This window comes from Rhinolophus hipposideros (assembly GCF_964194185.1).
Source record: "Rhinolophus hipposideros genome assembly, chromosome: 9".
NCBI classification, from domain to species: Eukaryota; Metazoa; Chordata; class Mammalia; order Chiroptera; family Rhinolophidae; genus Rhinolophus; species Rhinolophus hipposideros.
Genome location: NC_138055.1, coordinates 17903759 through 17923897, shown reverse-complemented (window position 1 = coordinate 17923897; position 20139 = coordinate 17903759). Strand labels below are relative to the sequence as shown.

Genomic DNA, 20139 nt, shown 5'->3' with positions numbered 1-20139 from the left:
TACATATTAAAAAGAAAATACAAAAAGCTGTGGAACACATCTAAACTACTGCTGAGAGTAACTTTTTAGCAATAAGTATACACATTATAAAAAAGGAAAACTCTCAAATAAGGAAAACTCTCAAATCAGTAATCTAAGGTTCTAGTTCAAGCAGAGCAAAATAAACCCAAGGCAATCGGAAGAATATAAGAATTCAGTCTTCCTGAATTCAAGACTTATTATAAAACTATGGTAATCAAGACTATGGTATTACCAAAGGATAGACACATAGATCAATGGAGTAGAATATAGAATCCAGAAATAGTCCACATAAATATGCCCAAATGATTTTTGACAAAAGGTCCAAAGGCAATTCAATGGAAGAAAGATAGCCTTTTCAACAAGTGGTACTGGAACAATCGGACATCCATGAGGGAGAGGAGGGAAGAATGTCAACCTAAGTCTCACACTTTGCACAAAAATTAACTCTAAATGGATCACAGACATAATTATAAAATGTAAAACTCTGAAACTTTTAGAAAAGAAACATAAGAGAAAATCTTCAAGAGCTGGGACAAGGCAAAGAGTTCTTAGACTTGACATCAAAAGCATGATCCATAAGAAAACAACTTAATAAATTGGATTTATTCAAAATAAAAATAACTTTTGCTCTGTAAAAGACCCTGTCAAGAGGGTGAAAAGATAAGCTACAAAGTGAAAAAAATATTTGTAAACCACATGTCTGACAAAGAGCTCTTATCTAGAACATATAAAAAACACTCAAAACTCAACAGTAAAAATAACAAACAATTCAATGAGAACATGAGCAAAAGATAAGAGATATTTTATGAAAGAAGATATACAGTTGGTAAATGACTGGAAAAAAATGTTTAACGTAATCAGCCATTAGGGAAATGCAAATTAATACCACAATGAGATATCACTACACACCTATCTGAATGGCCAAAATAAAAACTAGAGATATTACTAAATGCTGGAAAGGATATTAAGAAACTGGACCATTCATACATGATAATGGAATAAAAATGGTGCAGTCACTCTGGAAAATAGTTTGTCAGTTTTCTTTAAAAGTAAACATGCAACCGCCACTCAGCAATTGACTCTTGGGCATTTATTCTGGAGAAATGAAGACTTAAGTTCACACACAAACCCATACATGAATGCTTACGGTAGATTTATTCATAGTAGCACAAAACTGGAAGCAACCCAAAAGTCCCTTCAACAAGTGAGTGGTTAAAAAAACTGTAGCACATCCATACCAAAGAATACTATGCAACAATAAAGAGGAACCAACTGTCAATACACACAACCTGGATGAATTACAGAGAATTATGCCGAGTGAAAAAAGCCAATCTCAAAAAGTTATGTGCTATATGATTCCAGTTATATAACATTCTTGACATGACAAAATTATAGAACTGGAGAACAAATTAGTGATTGCCATAGGTTAAGGAGGAAGTCGGGGCAGGAGAGAAGTGGCTGTGGCTATAAAAGGGTGATATGAGGGATTCTTGTGGTGATGGAAATATTCCATCTCTGGTCAATATCCTGGTTGCGATAGTGTACTATTATTTTGTGAGATGTTATTGAGGGAAACCAGGTGACGAGTGTATGAGATCTCTGTGTTACTATTTCTTATAATTGCATGTAAATTTACAGTTATCTCAAAATAGAAAGTTAAAGCAAAGTTTTAAGAATTTAGTCCTCTGTTCCTTGCTATATCTATGCGTAGATATATATAAAGAGAAGTCTGGAAAGACGGTCACATCAACATTAAAAATAAAAAGAATTTAGTGATTAGGACTCAAAGTTTTGAGGGTCAACTCTTACCTGTAACAAAGCTCCCATTAGCGATGCCAGTGCAGCCATTCCAATACACAGGACTCCAAACAGCACACCTATATGGGTGACATAGAAGACAGTGTAAAGTCTAGATTCAGAGGATTTGAATTCTCAATAGAATAAGCTACCACACCTTTGATTCAAAGTGAGTAACGTGACTCTGGTAAAGAATGACCACGTACATTAGAGCCAGCAAAATAGGAGGGGGAGGGGTGTTTTCCTACAGGATCAGCAATGTGTAAAGAGGTAAGAAAACACTGATGTTGTGTCCAAGGATTAATTACAACATCAGGTTATATAACAATCCCTAGAATTAACTATAAGGATTTTGATGCGAAGAACTATTGTTATTCATCTAATCCTCCATCAACATTTTTTTATAGAGAAAGGCTCAGGTCTCTGTTTTCTGTTTGGGAAAAATAGGACACAATTCAGCTTTGCTCTGCACAACATTGGTGAGGGAGGAGATAATAAACATTGGAAATTAGAGTCTTCTGACTGTAAGTGTTCATTTCTCCTGGAAAGTGTCAATCCCCACCAGGATATGGTCTCGGACCATTAGCCCTCTCATAATCTCCTTCAACAGACCCAACCCTTTCCTGTTAAACTAGGAAAGAAAGGCAGCTTCAAGACGAGTGCTTCTACTAAATTGTTTCCCCCAAATTTGTTTATAGAAATTCCCAAGCCACCACTGGTGGTCGGATTATGGGACTTTTTTATTTTAAGCTTTTTGGTCTTTTGGCTTTCAGTATTTTCCAGATTTTCCCCAAGTGCATGTTTTATTGTTCAAGTGATAGGAAAACTCCCCCTGACACACTCCAATTTTATTTTTAACAGCTTCCATTCAGCAAAAATCACGTCATTCAATAAAATTAGTGCATTCATTAGATTAGTATGTTATTCCTATATTACTTACACTAACCCTCACATTTTTGTTAAGTATATTAAATAAATAATCTTATTGCATCTAAATGGAAAATCTTACATTAATTTTTTGCAGAGTTCTTATTGCAATTATTTTTTATGCCTCTGAATCCTAAAGTAAATAATATTTCCAACATATTTAATTTGATTCTTCTCCATTTGATAGCTCATGAACTGTCTTCATAGTGGATTCTGATATTCAAAGTCATTGGAAACACAGTCAAATCATCTGCTGTGTTCTTCTCTGTGATATCCTTACTGTAAATATCTTAAGATAATAATTTAATATAAATCTTTCTATTAATCATCATCAGCATCATTCTTTGAGCACCAGCTACTCAAAGGCATTAATACTGGAGGACTCTTGTTTTATATGCATTATCTCTAAACCACATAATATCCCTGCAAGGTGAATTATTTTTTTTCCTATTTTCCATATAAAGAATCAGAGGCTCAAATGGGTTGTTTGCTCAAGCCTAACAGTGAGTATACTGATGAAGCAAGATTGGGTTTAACTGGTTTCAAAAGCTTCTATTCATTCCACTAAACCACCCCCTTTCAATAATCTTGCAATGAGCCAGTCTAAATACTCTTCAGGAAGTATTGTATCATTCTTAAATTATGCTCCAGGATTAAAACTGGGTACATGATAAAATGATGCAATGCTGCTTAAATTTAGGGGACAATGAAGAATACGGGAATAAATTAAGTACTTATTCCAGGCGATAGTCATGACAATTACATACAGAATTATGGCTCAAAACAGAGTACCTTTACAATTTCTTTGAAAGTCTATGAGTGGTACTCTGCTGAGGTTTAGAACCGTTAGCCCTCTCATAAAGTTCTGTTGGTCGTTCATTCCAAAACATGTATACCCAAGATGTCAAAATAAAGAAGGAAGTACACTAGGCAGATTTCTTTGAGACAGATATTACATTTGGGACACCTGGGAACTAGAGGCCTTTAAACCTTTCATTCAAGCTGATATTTAACCCCTAATAACGTTCTATAATCTAAGAATAGAAGTTGAGCTTTCCTTGCACAATTTTATAGACCATCTCCAGGACAGCGTACGTGTGCAGACAAAACAACCAATCAAGTCAGGTCAAAAATCATGATGCTCTGTTTCTTTATCTTCAGTTCATAACACATCGACTATTACCTTAAACTGACAGCTAGCTCCTTCTCAGGTAATACAGAAAAAGTGTGGCTCTTGGTTCCAAACTAAAGATATTTCTTAAAATTGAGGTCTAAAGTTGAAAAGGATTGAATTTTTTTCTGTGGTTAAGAATTTTAACAGATTTGGGTTAGGAAGAAGGCAGGAAAGGAAAACTAAGTAAGACTCCTAGAAATTGTTCTTTGTGGTCCCTAACAATTAGCTGTTTGATGTGTCTCCCAGATCTTGATGGCAAAGTCACAGGCACACACATGTATATATATTTACACTCAGAGGTTCTTCCTCTGTGTCTTCCATGGAAAAGAATTGCTGGTATATCTAAAAATCATCTCCCAGAGCTAAGATGAAATTATGAAAATGGCAACTTACTCAGTCCTTGGGAAATCCAAGAGAGAGACCTTTCTGAAAGAGATTTGAAGTGAGGTTTGACTAGATCTTCCAGAGTTACCGCTGCTAAGGCATTAATACTGGAGGACACTGTGCTGTAAGAGAAAGTAAAATTTTTGTTATAATATTTTAATTTTAATCATACTTTAAGTGGGAAGGAAAAAGGGAAAAACAAATTGTTAATTCTGAAATATAACCAGATTTCTACTATATTATTTTTAGTGATCTTCCGGGAAATTCTTATCCAAGTATGATTCAGGTAACATCCATAGGCTTAATAAAGAAAAAGGATAACTTAACGTTGCTTCCATTTTGCAAGTACTACTCAGTGTCTATGGAAAAAATCTACACAGATTATGCAGAATTTTTAAAAAATATTTTATTACTTTCATGTGTACAAAATACTGTAATAGTTAGGCATTTATCATTTGTAGCCCTCACAAAGTGATAACCTCCTTCCCCCCATCCACTACCCCTCTGACATTGCACACAGCCATTACATTTCCACTGTCTCTATTCCTTATGCTGTACTCCGCTTCTTGTGACCATATATATGTACATATATATAAAGTTATAGTTGACATTCATTATTATTCAGCTTCAGTATTATGCAGTATTATTATATAATGATTTCAAAACATATTTTTCTTCATGCATAGAGAAGATTGCCATGAGTCCTCACTAACATATACCATAAATATTAGTAATATTAATTTCCTGGTTCCTCACTATCATATGCTGCACATGTTAAGAATTCTGTGGAGCAAATACAGAAAACTGCAATGAATAAGTTCAAACACAAAACAAGATTCTTTGGTCAGTGTATATTATTCAGCATGTAAATAGGAGATTTTAATTCTAATTTTCCATTTGACGTGCTTTAGCCACGTGTATATTTAAAACCAAGACTATGAGCACCTGTTTTTGATCCTCAGTGAATGCTACCATCAACTGATTATCATAATTGTGACTCTACAGGGTAGGTGACAGTTTATTAAATAGTAGGGACCAAGTTAAAAGTGGGATAACAGACTGCTAACCCACAGAGACAAGAGTTAGACCGACAGGGAGGATATCCGAGTAGGTTGCCTCTTTTGGAGCCTCTGTGCCCCATGTCTAGAATTCAGCTTTATCCCCCCAAATATCCAATAACAAAAGAAAGATCTCAACAGGGAAACCATGTGTTATTAGGATCAGAGTACATACCTTAATGTTCCACTGTAAGCACAGGCCACAAAAAGTCCAGGAAGTCCAGGATAATCTTGCAGAATGTCCAGTACCAAATACGGCAAGAGCTAAAAAATTCCAAAATTTACTCCTGAGTGCTATTTGCTATCAAATAAAATTTATTAATGCCTCATGTACCTTGTGTTCCGCAAGAAAGGTAGCTATTCCACATAACTGAAACTTCTAAATATCTAAAATTAAACTCTTTGTTTTTAACTGCTGGGACTTAAAGAATAACACAGTAGTTAGGTTTGCCGCCTCTGGATTCAGACAGATGTGGCTTTTGTTACTTAATTTCTCTAGCCTCAGTTTTCTCATCTGTAGAGTAGGGGCAATAATACTAACCTCATAGAGTTGCTATAGAATTTGAATTAGAGAATCTCTATAAAGCTCTTAGTATGGGACATGGAATATAGTATTTTAAATGCTTGATAAAAAGGTAGTTATTCTCATTCTTTGAAATAACAAATCCATTTAAAGGGAACATTTTACACATCTGTGTGCTTAAGTGAGCAACATTCACTTAATTTAACTTTACTTGATGACTCAAAGATGTCCTTGTGAACTTTAATCACTGCCCGGGACTGAAAATGTCATTATAGCTGCATGAGACAGACTGACAAGTGGAAAGTAACCTCGTTAAATTCCTGAAATGTGCTTCTTTTCACAAAGTTCCTCATATCAACTTGCTGTTTAATAAGTTACTTTTTAAAACTTAAATATTATATAAGGATGGGAAGGTATATGATTTCAGCACCATGTTACATGGCAGTCCTTCAGCAAGTTTGATTTTTCAATCAAAAGGGTCCTAAGTGGATAGTTTTCCAGAAAAATGTCCTCTCATTTGCAATGAAAGATTACTGATTCCTTCTCCCATAGGGGAGTGTAGAAGACAGGCTCCACCTTAACAGCCTCTTTGATTTCATTTAACAATGGTTTGGCAATGGAACATGGCAGAACATCATCCTTTGTTGCAGGGGTCTGTGTTGAATTGTTTGAGCAATGCTTCCTCCTTGTTCTCCAAAGCTTACTAACTATTCACAGAAAAAGAGACTAGCACTTCTCTCTATACAAGATTACGACCTCATTTTTCCAAGATATCTTAAAACTTTAACTTCACGAGGTATTCTATACATAAGCAAAAGTCAAGTTTCTATTGTCAGTACCATAACAAGATCTAAAATTCTCTAACCTATCATCAACTTTCTTAAAATCTTTGGTTTGATGTTTCATATTCTGAATAGTCTCCTCAGGAATAATAGGTAGTATCAACGAGGTAAGACTGATATAGAAAAAATAGTAGTAAAACTCCATCTAGGCACTGATCCTATTTCCTTGGCGTGAGCTCCAGCAGAGTGTAGCAGAAATATATCTTCGCATTCCTCAGGTAAAGATTTTGACCTCATCTTCAACTGACTCTGCCTTATTTGCACTGTATCCCCAGCGAAATATTAATTGAACTAACCCAATAACAAACAACACTGTACTGGAAACATCCTGTGAGGAGAAAACCTCTTTCTTTCTCAAAAAATTTAGTATACACTCTCTAAGTGATAGGTGCATGCATGCAAGAGACCCTTGAATGGTTTCTATGACAAGAAGTCTCAAGGTTAGGAAGTTGTAGAGATTTTTTTTTCCCCCTCAGGGTAAAGGGAAGATATATCAGAAACATTTTTTTAAATCCTTATTGTCTTCATGATACAAACTACAGATGATAAAGATTGACAAACATCACAAATAATCTTGACTAGGAGGAATATAACGGAAAAGTGCTTCCATGTTCAGTGTAACCACGATTCTTGGATTCTCTGAACAAATAGGAAGGATCTGTTTACCGAAAGGAGGGCATGTGTTAAGATAGGGTTGAGATATGTAGCTCAAGGGTGCTCTCTCATTTTCTAATCCCACAAAGTTGTAGTTTGGGGGGAATATGAGGTCTGACAATTAAGTTCACGAACTGGTTGCAATGATGTTGCTGACCTTTTCTAATATCAGAGGGATTATTCATTATGAATTTATACCAGCTGGACAAACAGTTAACCAAGTTTACTATTTGGAAGTGCTGAAAAGGCTGCGTGAAAAAGTTAGATGAAAATGACCTGAACTTTTTGCCAGCAATTCATGCCTCTTGCATCACAACAATGCACCAGCTCACAGGGCACTGTCTGTGAGGGAGTTTTCAGCCAGTAAATAAATAACTGTATTGGAACACCCTCCCTACTCACCTGATCTGGCCCCCAATGACTTCTTTCTTTACCCAAAGATAAAGGAAATATTGAAAGAAAGACATTTTGATGACACTCAGGACATCAAGGGTAATACGACGACAGTTCTGATGTCCATTCCAGAAAAAGAGTTCCAAAATTGCTTTGAAGGGTAGACTAGGCACTGGCATTGGGTGCACAGCTTCCCAAGGGGAGTACTTTGAAGGTGACCGTAGTGATACTCAGCAATGAGGCATGCCGCCTTTTTCTAGGATGAGTTCGCAAACTTAATTGTCAAGCGTTGTATGTAATGCATTTGCACCAACATAAAAGTCAGCCTTTCTTCATTCTAATAAATTGCTCTGGCTCTTAATTTACAAACGAGTCTTAGAAAATAATTTTGGGAAGAACTGAGAACAAGAACTCAGGCTTTGGAGTCTGGCAGTCCTGGGTTTGAATTCTAGCTATACTTTCTGAAGAAGGTACATGGCATAGAGGTTCAAAGTTACGATTCTGTTGGCAGGCTGCCTGGGTTTGAATTCTGGCTCCAGGTTTACTAGCTGATTACTTAACTTCTCTGTGTCTCAGTTTCATCATCTTTAAAAGGGAAATAATCATGCAACCTACCTCAGAGTGTAGCTGTGAGGATTAAAAGTTGAAATTTATACAAAACACTTATGATAGTGCCTGGCCCAATGGCAAATATCTGATGAGTGCTTGCAGTTATTCTTTCTTATTAGCTATGTGACCGGGGCAAGTTATGTAACCTCTATGAGATTCATTCATTTCCTCATCTATAAAATTAGAATTACAGGGTTGTGAGGACTAATACTGCAAAGCACTTGGCACAGAATCTCATCACATGGTATTCACTGAATGTTTACTTATTAGATCCATTTCTCTATCATTTAAAAACTGGAAGGTAAGGAGAATATAGTCAATGATATTGTGGTAAATTTGCACGGTGACAGATGATTATTAGAATTAGCGGGGCAATCACGTACTAAGGTACAAAAATGTCGAATCTCTACAATAATATACCTGAAACTAATAAAGCTAATGTTACATTGTGTACCAACTATACTTAAATTTTAAAAAAAATTAAATAAAAACTGGAAGGTAAACTGTAAATGAACAATCTAACAATACTGACAAAATATTCTTCAGTAACACGGTTTGTGTATAGTTTTGGTTTTCTTTTAAACTATGTTCGCAAACTTTTCTACTCCTAGCCTGGACTATTTCTTTTTAACACTTGGCTTGACATTTTCTCAGGTATTTGAATATGTTAATCTTGGGTACAGCAGTCTTCATTCCTGCTATATCTGCTAAAATAAAATTTTGCCAAATGCTTCATAAAAATGAAAGACGATTATATTGTACCTATTTACTGTTTCTCTACAAGAACATGAATATTCTTTCCTCCCAACTAATAAGCTTTCTGAATGTCATTCATGCACACGTAAGAAAGACATGGTACTGAACCTGGTCTGGTGCCGATACTTTCTTGGCTGTCCAAGGATCACAATCATGGTACCTAGAATATAGAGCGAGCCCAGAAAACACTGCGCAGACCAGGATTGTCCAGAGTCCCACAAGATTTATGTAGAGAGACCTAAAGAAGTGGGGGGAAAACAAAAACAAAAAACAGCCAATGGCAATTGTAATTCCCATCCCAACAATTAGGAAACTTATTATATAAACAGAAAAGGCTTTCATAATTAGATTCAATGAATGCATACTATCTTTTGTTTATCAAAAAGGCTATTTATTTTATCCTGGCCTAACCAGGCCATCATATACTTATGATGTCAATCAATAATGTGTTTGGAAATACTTAGACTAGGTGAGGTTTTCCCACTGAATGAATGTGTTCTCCTGGTCAGAGTTCCAGGTGCATTATTAGCTTTATAATGGTATCTAATTACACTACTTCAGGGCTTCTTGTCATAAAACAAAGATTTTTAATAGTCAACAGATCAGTAACTATACCTCATTTACCTTTTAAAAGTAATACTAAACTGCTAAACATAGTTATCATCTACATAGCAACTCATCAAACATGTTTGAATGTAGTTTGTAACGCCGTACATTAGGTATGAAAGGCAAACCTGTATTCCTTGGACAGTATCTTCCCAAACAGTCTTCATCATTGTAATACATGGTATGTGCTCCAGTAGAGTGCAAAAGTTTACGTAACAACACTGGAGTCAGACATAAGCATAAATCCTGGCTCCACCCACCATATGTGACCCTGGGAAAGTCCTTTAGTCTCTCGGTTTCTCAGTTTCTTCATTCACACCCAGAGAGAACAATGTCTACCTCACAGAGTTATAAGATGAAATGAAATGGCATATGTTATACAGCACAGTGCTTAACAGGTAATCAACACTTGTTGAATGGTAGTTATTGAGATTGTCAGTATTTATGCCATTGAATGCCATGTCTTGATAATCAGTGACAAATAAACATTGCTCTCACTCAGGGGGCCACATGTTTTTCCCCAGTGGTGCTATAGTAGACACTGTGATGAGCTGCCTTAGGATGAAGAGCGATATCACCCTCCAAGTCATGCTTCCTTCCCTGGAGCACCTCAGTCTAATGACTCATGGATTCAGATGTTTAAAGGCCCTCACCCTCATTCGGGATAAGTCTGAAGAATCATCTCAGCTTTAGAGCTCCCCTGAGGCCTGTGTTGAGACTGCATTACAGTCCAACTTCTTCCTCAAGCCAATCCTGCTTTCTTCCCTTCCTTTTCTTCTACAGATGGTGATTCCCTAGTAGACTCTGGCATGCTTACCTCCATCTCAAAGTCTGGTTTCGGGAGAACCCACACTATAAGAGCTGCCAAACAACAGACTGGTAGCCTTTTCCCTTGATTGGCTAAATTTACTCTATATTTTGTTATTGTCTAAAAATGGGATAAGTAACTATATCACACCTCCAAATCATCATAAAATATACCCAGACACTTTCCTACTCAGACGCCCCCCTCGCTTATATATGAGTTTAATACTTCACTACATTGTTTTATTTCACTTTAATGCCATTCAAATAGATCACTTATCAACATCTGATATTGTTCCCAGTCAATCAATGTCAGTAGGTCTTGACTTTTGAGCTGGGATTCATTCTTCTCATGGAGCCAGTGCTAGGAAGCCAGAGAAAATAGTTCCCCTGAACTCAGGGAGTCTGCCTTGTTAAGGTCCATGGGGCTATTCTGAAGGAAATTATTTCTTTTTAAGAAAGCTCTCATGCTCTTCTTTTAGTTATAAAATTGGCCTTCTTGAGCTTCATGTTCCCAATGAAACAGAAGAGCATGTGCACAATTACTTTGGGAAAGGCATCAGTTCCAGTACAGATTTAAAGTCCGGTGGATTGCTGGATATATAAATGACATTCTTTCAAAATTCCTCAGACTAGCACAACTCTTAAGCTCGCCTTTCAGGGTCTGCGTATCCAGTCAGTGTACTCATATTCGTATAGATCTTTCATTGTGGAATTTCCCAAAGACAGATAATGTCTAAAAAAGTTTATTCTCAGTATACCGAGTTCAGACATGTCACATAACAGTATTTTCATGTTCTCCTTTAAATAGAAACAGAATCGCCACTTCTTTTCCTGCTCCAACCACCCTGTTACTCGTAATCAATCTATGTAGTTTTTAAGCCCCTAAATGCGTGTGGGGACCCAGTTAGCCTTATCTATCAGCGTGCAGAGTGGTGATCACCAAGCTTATCTGAGGCCTTCTGAGAAAGAACCAGCCACTGTTGATATTCTTTTGCTCAAGCCAAGATGGGCTTGAGAATTCCCTGATTCCCTGACCATGTCATCCTTCCGACCTCTGTGCTTTGTCCAAATTACTCTGTCTGCCTGAAATGCTCTCCCACTCTTTTCCCCCTGCCCACATCTGATCATTCTTCAGGCTCTGCCTAGTTCACAGGAATCTCTCAACCAAGATTCACATCCCATGATTTGATTTGGAAAAAGTAATTCACACTTACTGGACCCCTACCACGTGTGTGTTGAACACAGTATTTTATAATACCTCCCGTGAGATGTATAATATTTCTTCTGCTCATTTCACAACTTTAGAAATTAAAGTTCAGCTAGACTAAGTAATTTGCCCAGGATCACTCAAATAGCAAGAATTAGAGCAGTGTTCTAAACCCATGACTGTGTTTGAAAATAAAATACACCAGCCCATCTGGCATTGTAATGCTCTGGAACATTTCCTCAATTGTTATATTTTTTCATGGAACTGTCATACCTCTCTAGTGTTACTTTGCTTTTCATATGCTTGCATATATTTTCCTAATTTGCTGCTCAGTTATTTCATAACAAGAGCCATATATTTATGATTTTCTTTCCCCATAATTCTTGATACAAACATGCATAATAAATGCCAGTGTATTTGATAAGATTTGTTTTACTTTATAATTCATATACATATTTTTAAATATCTGATTTAAAACATACAGTACAACTTTACTTGGTCCTTTTGTAAGTAAGTATATCATTTATCTCTTGGAAGTTCATTTAAAACAAAAGACTTAAAATTTGAGCAAAGCTTGACTTATGAAAGAGTGTCCATAAAAACAACTAATGGTTATTAATGATACATATAGTATAGTTTGGCTTACAGTTTTCCCTGGGCTCTGCTTTTGCAGGAAATAAATCTCTGCACTTGGGACTGGTTGATACCATATATGCTGGTCCACGTGAAGGTCCCTCCTATAACAATTGTCCAGAATGTGTGTCTTTGCAAAGGGTTAGGATCAAAACTAAATAAAAACAAACAGAAAACAAATCTCAACTATTGATAGAAAAACTACAGAAATCCTCTCAGAGTATTTTTGGAAGCAAGCAGTGTATAAATACATGAATATATACAAATGCATAAATATGTACAAATTTATTAAGTATTATAAAAGGTAGAAATATTCCTAACTTCAGTTCAATGAAATAAAATTGATACTTCCAGAGATGTGGGAATTCTGGATGAGACTGCGGGGAAATGAATATTCTGATCATTCTGAGCATTTATATAAATTTTTCTCCCATGGCCATAGGAAATAATTTAAACAAGTCCACCATGCTGTAATCAAAGAGCATGAAGCTGAAAAAAGAGAGAAAGAGAAAGGTTCCTAAGTATTAGGTTGATGCAAAAGTAATCGCAGTTTTTGCAATTTTTAACCTTTTAAACTGCAATTACTTTGACACCAGCCTAATTATACCACAGCGATAATAGATATGATCCTGAAATGAACACAAAATTGACACATTTTGTGTGAATAATTCCTCTAGCACATGTATCATCATAGTTCTAATTTACATTCAAGCTTAAGAATTCAATTAATAGTTTAAAGGTTTTCATGTTCTACAACTGACATGCCATTATAATCATGATTTCTTAAAATGCTGTGTGCACAAGCTAAATACTAATAGTTGAAAGTCACCTTATGACATGTACAAAATATTGTTACAAAAAAAGCACATTGGATACATCTTTTAACCCTTCTTAGTGTATCACCTTAGAAGGAATGATTCTGTTCATTTCTAATGTACAACATAAGCTTGAAAAGTTTCTGCAAAATTGGCTTTCATGGAAATTTTCTGAACATTATGAAATTCTGCAAATCCATTTAAAATCTATATTTGAGATCAGTTAAATAAAGTGTTCCAATATTATGCATATTCCAGCAATCCTATGGGAAGATGAGAGTCTCTGTTCCATTCTCTAACATGTATTATCAAAGTCTAAGTATTTCAAGAGTGTTGATCCTTCCTCCCATAGAGAAAGTAACTACTCTATTAGCTAATGGAAGTCAAAAGCCAAAAGGATTCAGCGCGCTACTTGAGAGAATACAAGATTTAGAATACCCCATTCAGTAGTGTTAGGCCATACAGAATACTTGGGCCAACTACAAACTGTACAGAAAAATAGCAACCCAAAATCCATCTCTTCATTGATCTCAAACAGAACAGATCTTTTACCCACATTATTCTTAGACTATATCTGAATAACAAGGAATATACAGTAAGTCTTTTCATTATTACTTAATTGGTTGGCAACCTTCAAAGTAAAGGTCATTAAAATGTCTAATCTTTTACTTTTTAGAATCTCTTACTGATGTATCATTTATCACTTCACATTTATCACTTCAATGTGTATCTTTTGTATAAAGTGACAGTTACCTTCCAGAAAAAGGATTGTCTCTATACCCTCTCTCTACTAGGAAGAAATTTGGGAGTAAACAAGGTCTGCTGAGTGGCCACTGGTTGTTTCTGCTTCTTGGTATCTATTCCTCCCTCTCTGGTAACAGCAACCCAGGTCTGTTCTGGGGAAACTACCATTTCTCCATTAAATAGTCTAAATGGCTGTCAATCAAAATGTCCTGCTCTGTCCTAGCTAGGGGATAGAATCACAGCCAAGCTAAGCCAATTAGAAGCTCTCTTCCTTGGAATTTTAAACTTGTGGTAAAAGAAAAAATATATGTTGAAAACAGCTGAAGTTGATTCTCTGTAATACATTCTTGCAAATTAACACATTGGCCCTGTTCAATTTATGAAAAAGCTCTTCTCAAACATTAGCTGGCTATTTTCAGAAAGCCAGAAGAGAGCCACCAGGAGCAAAATTTTTCTTCTTGACAGTGATTTCAGATTCCCTGTCTCAAAAGAGAGCTGTTTAAAGAGAGAAAAAGTGGTTCTCCACATTGAACATGATGTATAAGAATGACACTAATGACCTAAAAGATAAGGTGTTTTAAAGATCCTTTTAAATTGTGTGATATATTTGTGGTGAAATATCAAGTTTCGCCATTAGTCTTTGTTTAGGAAAACTGAATAGCTGTTTATGACACGTTATATCTCATGCTGTACTGACATTTGAAATATCAGTCATAGCTCTTCTTGTCAATTCTCTTAAAATAATACATAATAGTATATAATGCAGATTATATGTTATATATGGCAAAATAGTAATATACTATATATTTCCAGGGCAATATCAAAAGAGAAATTCTCCAGTCTGCTTGAGACACAGAACTGTCAAAATGGAATCACTGTTTTAGTGTTTTCCTCTTAGGAGGTTTCCTTTTCCTATCTCCACTAGCTTATTCCTTTATCACCCTACCTCACCCTTCAATCTACGCACTAGCTAATTACCTTATCACCCAGGGTGGGGTGGGGTGATAAGGTAATTAGCTAGTGCTATCTGTGGAAAATACTCTTTGCTATCAATCCCTTCCCTGGAGAAAGCACCATCCTAAGTACCAAGTAGATAAGTACCATCTGACTGTTTTAAGCCCCTTACAGACCTGGTGAAAACTCCTTACACATTTACTTGCCAGCTTCAAATTTCTGTACCACACCCTTACTGGTTTGTTTGTTTTCTAATGTAAACTTACTATTTCAATAAAGAGATTATTTTTACAGAAAAGGAAAGTTCTATTAACTAAGAGGTAAATAGCAACTTACTTCCAGAAGTTTAATCTTCCACCATTATAGGCATCATTTAGAATAGTGCTGATTCCACCTTGAATCAGTACAGCTTTTATAATCACAGACACAAATCCAGCCAACATGATCCCAATTTGAAAAACATCTGTCCAGATGACTGCTTTAAGGCCACCCTTTGAGGGGAAAGAGTATTAAGATTAATACTTGTATCAGACATTGCTAAGCAACTGTATGCTTATACATTACGCTTGACAGAGTTAATGAATACATGGATCTTGGCCAAGAAGTGCAGCCAAGGGAAATAGTAAAGTTGGGAGAGCCTTCAAGAGAAAGTGATATTTAAGCCAAACCTTTAAGACAGGCCAAGAAGGAACGTCCTCCCAGAAGAGAAAACAGCAAGGAGTAAGTATAGATAGGTCAAAGTACATGGCATGTTGAATGTGACCATATATATATATGAGTAGATGGAGTGGTATGAAGTAGGTGGAGAGACTATTGGGAAGAAAATGCAGAGTCAAATTTCAGACAGCAATATCATAGATTTTATCCCATAGGCAGGGTTGATATTCAACTAGTATGCACACAGAAGGTCACACTAGTTGTTGAAAAACTAAAATTGTTTTGTACTAGCCACTGCCACAAATTTCCCAGGTATCCCCCTCCAGTCCCTTTGACCTTGGCTGAACCAGCCCTTTCTTAAAGATGCAGCAATCAAAAGTTTAATACCTAGACGATCAAGGACCCCTTAAGATTTGCACTACTGCTGAGGACCAGCCTCCATTATGCTGTCAGTGCCCTTGCCATACTGGTTCTTAGATATTTTCACTGTCTTACTTAAAGACAACAGGAAGTCATCTCAGGTTTCTAAGAGCTGAGGAATAATATAAACAAAGCTATAATTTGGCAACTGTAAAAACGAATTAGAAGACAAGATTAGGGACCATGGCATGGTTCAGATGAAAAAAAAAATTCATTTAAGAGCAGTGTTCTACAAAGGATCAAATTTTACCCCAAACTGAATATTCCTTAAAAAAAAAAAGTTACATTGTGGGAGATAGGAGAGTAGGTATGAACAACCCAGACGGCAGCACACAACTACTGGAATTTTCAATTTGGCAAAGCAAATATGTAGAATGCAAGGAGAAATAATGTTCTTGACATACCAGAGTGCAGTAGAATGTGCAGACCACCCCTGTCGATACCACTGCACCCCACAGATGAAATCCTGTGACTGTAGAAGAAAGGAAAATGCACATATAACTGTGAAACCTGATTAATGAAAGTACTACTGAAAGAAGCAGGGGGGAAGTTATATCATTTATTGGGCACCTACCTCTATACCCACTTGCCTAAAACTAATCCACATCTCATGAAATGTACAAAAACAGTTTAATAGACCTAGTTTTCACCCTCAGACACCATACATGGATCTAACATGGGCTAAATTAAATATACAAAAAAGAGTTTACATTGTATTTAAGCTAAGAAACTGCTTAATATTATGAGGTGGTTATTCAGACAGAATGGAGTCCTAGGGTATTTGTCATTATGGTTGAAGTAAATACAGTATCTTTACCAGTCCTTGAAAGACAAGTTGTGCATGTTACTAAAATGGGACCAAGACAGATAAAAGTCCATATAATTTGTTACCATTTATCTAAGAAGTGGATGGGCATATTATATGTGTGTGTGTGTGTGTGTGTGTGTGTGTGTGTGTGTGTGTGTGTGTATATACATACATACATATATATATATAATGGGCATATATATATGTATGTGTATATGTATATATATATATATATTTAAAATAGAAGGATAACAACTTTATGCCCACAAATTTGACAATGGACCGATTTCTTGAAAGACACAACCTGCCACAACTCACACAAGAAGACATGGATGATCTGAATAGGCCAAAATCTGTCAAAGAAATTGAATCAATAGTAAATAATCTTCCAAAAGAGAAAGCTCCAGGCCCAGATGGGTTCACCAGTAAATCCTAGCAAACATTTAAGGAAGAAATGATACCAACTCTACAATCTCTTTCAGAGGATAGAAACAGAGGAAATACTTCCTATCTCATTCTATGGGGCCAGCATTACCCTAACATCAAAACCAGATAAAGACATTACAGGAAAAGGAAACTGCAGCCCAATATCTCTCATGAACATAGATACAAAAACCTTCAACAAAATCAGCAAATCAAATAAAAAATGTTTAAAAAATACTATACAACACGACCAAGTGGGATTTATCCCAGGTATGCAAGGCTGATTCAACATTTTTAAATCAACTAGTGGAATCCATCCCATCAACAGACTAAAAATTAAAAATCATATTATCATATCAATAGACACAGAAAAAGCATTTGGCAAAATCCAACACATCATGCATGATAAAAACTCAGTAACCTAGGAATAGAAGGAAATATCTTGACTTGATAAAGACTACCTACAAAAAAGTCTACTTTGTTTTGCTAATATTATAATTCATGATGATAAAATGGAAGCTTTCCCACTAAGGCTGGATACAAGGCAAAGATGTCCCCTCTTACTGCTGCTTTTCAACATCATACTGGAAGATCTTGCTAATATAATAAGGCAAAAAAAAAACAAAAGGAAACAAAAGGTATACAGATTGGGAAAAAAGAAGTAAAACTCTCCTTGTTCACAGATGGCATGATCATCTATGTAGAAAAGCTGAAAGAACCAACCAAATGTCTCCTGGAACGAATACATAATTATAGGAAAGTTGCGGGATACAGGTTAATATACGAAAGTCAATTGCTTTCCTACTTACCAACAATGAACAGTGGAATTTTAAATTAAAAATACATTACTATTTACATTAGCCCTAAAAGAAATACTTAGCTATAAATCTAACAGAGTATATATAAGATCTATATGAGGAAAACTATAAAATTCAGATGAATAAAATGAAAAAAGAGCTAATTAAATGGAGAGATAGTCCCTATTTATGGATAGAAAGACTCAATATTGTCAAGATGTCACTTCTTCCCTATTTAATATATAGAGTCAATGCAATCCCAATCAAAATACCAGCAAGTTATTTTGTATATAATGACAAACTACGTAGAATTAACAAACTGATTCTGAAGTTTTATGGAGGGGCAAAAGACTCTGAATAGCCAACACGATATTGAAGGAGAAGAACAAAGTTGGAGAATTGATTCTACCTGATTTCAATTACTAAAAAGCTGTAAGAATCAAGACAGTGTGGTATTGGTGCAAAAATAGACAAGTGGATCAATGAAGAAGAAGAGAGAGCCCAGAATAGTTCCCATAAACATAGTCAACTAATCTTTGGCAGAGGAGCAAAGGCAATATAATTGGGCAAAGAAAGTTTCTTCAATAAATGGTGCTGGAACAACTGGACGTGCACAAGAAAAAAAAATAAATCTAGATCCAGACCTTATGCTCTTTACCAAAATTAAATCAAGATGGCTCATGGACTTAAATGTAAGCTATTAAACTCCTAGAATATAACATAGGAGAAAATCAGGATACCTTGGGTATGGTGATACCTTTTTAAATGCAACACCAAAGACATAATCCAGAGAAGAAGTAATTGATCCGCTGGACTTCATTAAATTTAAAACACCTGCTCTATGAAGAGATAATATCAAGAAAATTAGAAGACAAGCCATAACTGGGAGAAAATTTTGCAAAAGACACATCTGAAAAAGGACTGTTATCCAAAATATACAAAAAAAAAAAACCTCTTAAAATTCGACAATAAGGCAATGACCTGATTAAAAAATGGGCCAAAGATTTTAACAGACATTTCACCAAAGAAGATATATAGATGGCAAATAAGCACACTCCACATCATATGTGATCAGGAAAATTCAAATTTTTAAAAAATGAAGTATCATTACACACCTATTTGAAGAGCCAAAATCTGGAACACCAACACTACCAAATGCTGGTGAGAATGTGGAGCAACAGAATTCTTTCATACCGTGCTGGTAAGAATGCAAAATGGTAGCAGCCACTTTGAAAGACAGTTTGACGGTTTCTAACAAAACTCTACTCTTACCATTCAAACAGCAATTGTGCTCCTTGGTATTTACCCAAAAGAGTTGAAAACCATGACTACAGCAATATCTGCACACAGATGTTTATAGCAGCTTTATTCATAACTGCCACAACTTAGAAACAAGATGTCCTTCAAGAGGCAAATAAATGGATAAATAAATTGTGCTATATCCAGACAAGAGAATATTATTCAGCACTAAAAAGAAATAAGCTACTCAGACTTCAAACAACACACAGGAACCTTAGATGCATATTACTGAGTAAAAGAAGCCAATCTAAGAAGGTTACACACTGTATGATTCCAACTACATGCTTTCTGAAAAAGACAAAATTATGGCCACACCCAAGGGAAAAAGAGAACTTCAAAGAAATGAATCTTAACTGTTTTTGGCCATCACATTATTAGTAAAAATAATGGAATTGCTAATGTAAAACTATTACATTAGTATTTCCCAACTTTGTACATTAAAATCACCAGAGATTTTAAAATTCCCAATGACTTGTGCACTCAACAGGCCAATTAATTCAGAATCACAAGAAGTGAGAGCTAGGAATTGGTGTTTTTTAAAACTCTGCAGGTGAATCCAGTGTGCAGCCAAAGTTGAGAAAGCAATATATACATATATGAGTATATATTTGTATAAAGAAAATAAATAATCTCACTAATATTTTTTAAAATAACAATAGTTTCAGCATAAAATAAAAGAGACAAAATATAAAACCGAAGTCGTGAGGCAAACACTCTATAATACAAAATTTGAATTTGAAAAATTGGAAATATTAGTACGACTTCTTAATTTAGTTTTTCTTTAATATACAACCTTCAGTTCTGTTCACTGAAAAGACCTAGAATAAATGA

The 20139-nt window shown here is 35.5% G+C and overlaps 1 protein-coding gene across 1 annotated transcript in view; it reads right to left on the bottom strand.

The window, feature by feature from the left end:
* SLC5A8 (solute carrier family 5 member 8) overlaps positions 1-20139 on the bottom strand; it is a 47565-nt gene that overhangs the window by 13895 nt on the left and 13531 nt on the right. Inside the window, exons 4-10 of the mRNA XM_081059521.1 lie at positions 16386-16453; positions 15241-15395; positions 12405-12545; positions 9247-9376; positions 5537-5625; positions 4313-4425; positions 1831-1898 (exon numbers count right to left, since the gene is read on the bottom strand). Of these exons, the coding sequence (XP_080915647.1) occupies positions 1831-1898; positions 4313-4425; positions 5537-5625; positions 9247-9376; positions 12405-12545; positions 15241-15395; positions 16386-16453 (764 nt within the window). The remainder of the gene's footprint in view (positions 1-1830; positions 1899-4312; positions 4426-5536; positions 5626-9246; positions 9377-12404; positions 12546-15240; positions 15396-16385; positions 16454-20139) is intronic.